The sequence below is a fragment of the Pinus tabuliformis genome, chromosome X (genome assembly GCF_031772625.1).
Source record: "Pinus tabuliformis cultivar Carrire ecotype Pingquan chromosome X, CPIR1, whole genome shotgun sequence".
NCBI lineage: Eukaryota > Viridiplantae > Streptophyta > Pinopsida > Pinales > Pinaceae > Pinus > Pinus tabuliformis.
The window spans coordinates 959,098,634-959,104,430 of record NC_142308.1 but is presented as its reverse complement, the minus strand read 5'-3'; the positions used below and the strand labels follow the sequence as shown (position 1 = coordinate 959,104,430).

Sequence of the window (5,797 nt, the reverse complement as noted above, 5' to 3'; positions counted from 1 at the left end):
TCAGTGGCCCTTCCTGAAGAAGAGACGTGCAAGGCAGCTCTGAACCTGGCAGAGAGAGGCCTCATTGGGCAGTTCACGGGCCTCTGGCCCTCTCCTAAATCAGTAGAAGACTGGACTCAAAGAAACTGGAATCCTCTAATCAAAGAGGGTGTCAAAAGCTACTTTGTAGGCAAAGGATTCTTTGTCTTTGTGTTTGAAAGCACGGAAGACAGAAGTTTAATTTTCAGAAATGGCCCATATTTCATGGGACCGCAGGGATTGTATTTGAACAAATCGTCCCTAGACTTTGACCCTTCCCAGGACATCCCATCTGTTGTTCCGGTCTGGGTGAGACTCCCCCATCTGCCGCTCCATTGCTGGAACCAAAAATCCTTAGAGAATATCGGAAACGCGCAGGGTAAATATATAGACAAAGCTGCAAGAAAAGATTAGTATTCTTGTGCTCGTATATGCGTTGAAGTTGACCTAGAGGAGGGGTTACCGGAAGCAATCAAGCTCACTGTCGCTGGATGGACGCATATCCAAGAACTGGACTACGAACAGTTACCTTTCAAATGTAGACACTGTCACGGGCACGGACATTTTGCCAAGCACTGCAAGAAAAGGGCTGAAGATCAACCAAACAAACAAAATGGGGATCAATGGACTCTAGTTCAGAAAACAACTTTTCCAAAAAAAGGTTCCAGCAAAGGAAACACAACAGGGATCCCAAGTAGTTCTAAGCCCACTCAGGAAGGTGAAGTAAACACAAAATGACAACAAGCACTCAGATCAACCCTGCAACCCCAGAGCAGGAAAATCGGGTGCAGGAAGAAAGCACCCCACCAAGAAAAGAAGGAGAGAAAGCAGTTCAGGTTGAAGTCACCCAGGCAGCCCATCCAATCCCTCATACGCAGAAGTCACAAGGAAAAAAGTAATAGAAAGCTCAGGTTCATCGGAGGATAAAACCTATGAGCGCCAAAAGGGTTGGAAGGAAATCTCGAAAGAAATGAGAGAAGAAGAGGCTGTGAGACTCAGAACTCAAGGAAGCCAGGCCACAATAGAAATGTCCATCGGACGAAATACCAGACCGAGACCTTCCAAGGGAGGTTCCAATCCTCCTCTCAGTAAATAATTAAGTTTGTCTCTTGGAACTGCAGAGGACTGGGGAACCCCTCTAAACTAGAAGCAGTCAAGGATTTACTCAAAATAGAACCCTCAGATATCCTCATGCTCCAAGAGACCAAGATTGAAGGGCAAGCCCTTCTAGATATCAGTAAGTCAAAGTGGAATAAAAATATAGGCAAGGAAATCAGTGCCAGGGGCACCTCCAGAGGCCTGGCTACTCTTTGGTTAGACTGCACCTTCCAGCTTCAAAATTTTAAAGAAACCCAGCACTGGATCTTCACAGATCTCAAGCACAAAGCTAGTAAGTTGAACATTTCTCTCTTCAATATGTATGTTCCTGTAAACTATTCTGAGAAAAGAGAATGCTGGAATTCGCTTTCAATTTTTCTAGAGCAACATTCCCCAAGTAACATTATCTTAGCGGGAGACCTTAACATAGTTTTGAATCCAAAAGAGAAAAGGGGCGGATCAGGCAATAGAGACCCCATGCTGGCATTTGTGGAGGAGCTCTCCCAGAGTTGGGACCTTCTAGACTTCAACCCAATCCGCGGGCGATACACTTGGTCAAATAATCGAGCTGGGTCGGAACATATTGCTGCTCGCCTGGATAGGTTCCTAGTCCAAAGCGCCCTCATGATGAACAAAAACATCATCATTACAAAATTTTTTCCTAAATTAACCTCAGATCATAAACCAATTCAGCTCTTACTGGAAGATGAAGAAGATCTGGGGCCCATCCCCTTTCGCTTCAGCCCTCTTTGGTTCAAGAAAGAGCGATTCATGGAAACTGTGAAAGCTGCTTGGGCTAAACCCTTCTCAAGATCCTCCAGCTATATATGGGAACAAAAGCTGAAGGCCGCAAAACAAGCACTGAAGGATTGGATCAAAAAGCCAGATCCCACCCCAACCAACCAATGAAAAGAGGCAGTCTGGATGCTGCACTCCTTGCAAGCAAATATGGAAAATAAAGTCATTACAACAGAATTATTGGATAAGGAAGTTAAAGCTCAACGTTCCACATACCAATCCTTCCGAGCTGAAGAAGAACATTGGAGGCTAAAATCCAGAAGTCTTTGGTTAAAGGCTGGGGACCGGAACACCTCTTTTTTCCATCGACAATACAGAGCTAGGCTGTCCCGGAACTATATAGCTGAAATCAAAACCACGGAGGGCCAAGTTTGCAAAGGATTCAACCAGGTTAAAGACGCTGCTGAAAATCATTTCAGGAACTTATTCAATGATGGAACCCAAGGTAGCGATGAGGAAACAACCGACTTCCTCACCAAAATCCCTCTTCTTGTTAACACTGAAGATAACATAGCTCTCTGCAGACCCATCTCAGAGGAGGAGATTATCAATGTAATCTAGTCCATGGAAGCCGACAAGGCCCCTGGGCCTGACGGATTCACAATTCATTTTTATAAAGCATGTTGGGAAGTTATCAAAGTTGATCTCCTTAAAATGATAAGAGGCTTCATGAAAAAAGCTAAGATAGGAGGAGGAACCAACTCCACCTATTTAGCTCTAATCCCTAAAGAAACCAACCCTGAATCCTTTGCAAGATTTAGGCCTATTTCGTTGTGCAATGCTTCTTACAAAATTATAGCCAAGCTCTTAGCTAATCGAATCAAGCCTCTGCTCAAAAGATTGATCTCCAGCTCTCAAGGCGGATTCGTGGAAGGCAAGTACATTTTGGACAACGTCATTCAGGTGCAGGAGACCATCCACACAAGCAAACAGCGAGGGGAGAAAGGTATGTTGATTAAACTTGATATGGCAAACGCATTCGATAGAGTTAATCACTTGTTCCTTTGCAAAGTTTTGTTGTCTTTTGGCTTCTCTCAACAATTTGTTCAGCTCATAAAAGCATGTATTGATTCCCCGTGGATCGCTCCCCTTATCAATGGTCGCCCAACTAATTTCTTCCAAGCTCGGAGAGGCATTCGGCAGGGATGCCCCCTCTCTCCCTTTCTGTACATCCTCATGGCGGACTCCCTTAGCAGAAAACTATCAGCTGAAAGAAATGTTGGCTCCCTCCCGGGTCTCAAACCTTCCCATGGATCAGCCCCCTTGAATCACGCACTCTTTGTGGATGACTCCCTTCTCCTTGGTGGTGCTTCCTCCATAATAGCGAAAACCTTTGACAATGTCCTGAGAAGTTATTGCAGGGTATCTGGCGCTCTTGTCAATGAGAGTAAAAGTGAAATCTTCAGCTGGAATACAGAACAACAGGAGATCAATAACATCGCGAAGATCTTAGGGTTCAAAGGGCAAGCACAATGGGATAGGTTCAGGTATCTTGGACTACCAATATCCTCAAGTGTGAATAAGAGGTCCCTCTGGATTGACATCATCAGTAAAATCAAATCTAAAATTAAAGCTTTGGGAGGTCACTGGTTAACAAAAGGTGGAAAAACCATTCTAATCAAATCTCAGCTGTCAACCCTTCCTATTTATCAAGCACCTTTCCTCTTGGCTCCCAAAAATGTTATGGAACAGATCTCTTCACTCCTCAAGGACTTCTTATGGCAAGGAGGGAAAGGCAAAGAAAAAAAATGCATCTTGTAAACTGGGACTTGGTCAAGAGGTCGATCACTGAGGGTGGACTGCAAATACGCGACCCTTCCCTAGTTAACACAGCGTTGGGAGGCAAGCTTCTGTGGAAAATGATCCACGACCCTTCTCACCCCGTCAGCATCACTCTACGGTCCAAATACGCAGACAACGCCGCCCTCAGGAAAATGCAATTAGACAGCACAATTTCATGCACGCAGGTCTGGAGGCTCTGTTGCAAAAGTAGCAATTTTTTCAAGCATCACTTATACAGAATCCCTGGAAATGGCAAGCGCACGCATATGTGGAAAGATCGCGTAACGGGGTGTGATTCTTTAGCTGAAAATGAAGAAATCGTAGAGCTCAGGGACTGGTTAGAAAGAGCAGGCATAAATAGCGTTTATGACTTTTCAATTTGGGACAGACGCGGTGAATGGGCAGGTTGGGACCTTCACGGAGCCCCTGCGCATTTAACTAACCAACTGAATCACCTTGAGGATCTACTCGAAGAAGCCATGCCGGTCAACAGAAACATGAGAGACAGTTGGGGCTGGGGGTGGACAGGTATTTACACTTTAGCTGAGGGCTATAGAGTCCCTCAAGGATCGAAGAACAGTAATCATTCACCCACATTTGGAAACAGGTCTGGGAGCCGCTAGCTCTTCCAAAAATAATTTTTTTCTTCTGGACTTTGGCGCACAACAAACTTTTAACAGGAGACAATCTCGTAAAGAGGAAGATCGAAGGGCCTCATAGATGCGTGCTATGCAAAAGTAATCTTGAAACTGCCCAGCACCTATTTTTGGAGTGCCTCTTCGCCAAAGAGGTGTGGGGACTCATTCTGCAAGATTTTCAGATCTCTATACCTTCTCAGACTTCTGTCCCGGACTTCTTTGCTACATGGAGTGCCTGCTACCCTCAGCGTATCCCTCCCAAGTCTTTTTGGCGCAAGGTATGGATAGCGATACCAAAATATGTTTGCTGGCAGCTTTGGCTGGCTCGTAACCAGCAGATCTTCAAAGACATACAGCATTCCCCGGTTCAAGTTGCAGCAAAAGCAAAGTCTCTACTCTTGGAAACGGCCCAACAGCAATACTACAAAGATGATCCTCTGCTCACGCCGGAAGAAAAGAGGTGGCTGGCCCTAGAGCCACATCCCCGAAAGTATCTACTGCCCCCCCAGAAAGCTAAACCGGACTGGCAAAAAAGAGAACCAGATGACATCTTCCAGAAATGGTGGAGGGCCCAAAAATTAACTTCCATATTCTTTGACGGGGCATCCAAAGGGAACCCCGGAGTTGCAGGTGCTGGTGGGGTCATCTATTCCACGGATGGGACTGAAAGAGATTCATTTGCATGGGGCCTTGGCCTGAAAACTAACAATCAAGCTGAGATCCTTGGGTTACTCAAAGCTTGTCTTATTGCTAGGGAGAAAGGTGTTAAAGATCTCCAAGTCTTCGGAGACTCAGAAATTATAATCAAAAATTTAATCAAAGGTGAACTCTTCAACAACGTTGGTCTCAACAAAATTATGGACAGACTGAAGAGAGTATTACAAGACTTCAACTCATACAAGCTCTACCATATTCTCAGAAACTCCAACAGCGAAGCGGACCGGATGGCGAACATTGGATGCACTCTCAGGAAAGGGAGTTTAACTGTAAATGGGGAAAGCTTCTTCCAAAAATTGTGAAATTGTAATATCTCAAAGGCTGCAAAAAAGGAAAACAGCCATGTAATAGGGGTCGCTACGGCAAAGACCCACTATCCCTTTTGCAATAAATAAAAACCACAACCGTTACAGTTAAAAACAAAATGATTAGTAATTGAGACGAGAGGCTCATTTTACAGCCCAATATGGGGGGATGTGTAAGTTTGTCTATCCGTCTATGCCCCTTTAAAATAAAAATTATGTTCTAAATAGAAAAATATAAAAAAGAATATTTTGTAAAGTAATTAGAAGTAAAAAAATGTGTGAATTAGATGCTTAAATCTTATATTTTTCAAAAGTAATTATTTGAAGATTTATGTTAACTAATTTATGTCAATACCAACTTCATATATATAGATATAGATATAGATATAGATATAGATATATAGATATAGATATAGATATAGATATAGATATAGATATAAG

At 43.7% G+C, this 5,797-nt stretch overlaps 1 protein-coding gene across 1 annotated transcript; it reads left to right on the top strand.

Moving 5' to 3' along the window:
• Positions 1-2,478: 2,478 nt before the first annotated feature.
• On the top strand, positions 2,479-5,353 carry LOC149142895 (uncharacterized). Its single transcript, XM_089451618.1, has 3 exons — positions 2,479-3,401; positions 3,935-4,224; positions 4,377-5,353. Exons 1-3 carry the CDS (start codon positions 2,479-2,481, stop codon positions 5,351-5,353), a joined length of 2,190 nt encoding a protein of 729 aa, XP_089307744.1.
• Positions 5,354-5,797: the final 444 nt, after the last annotated feature.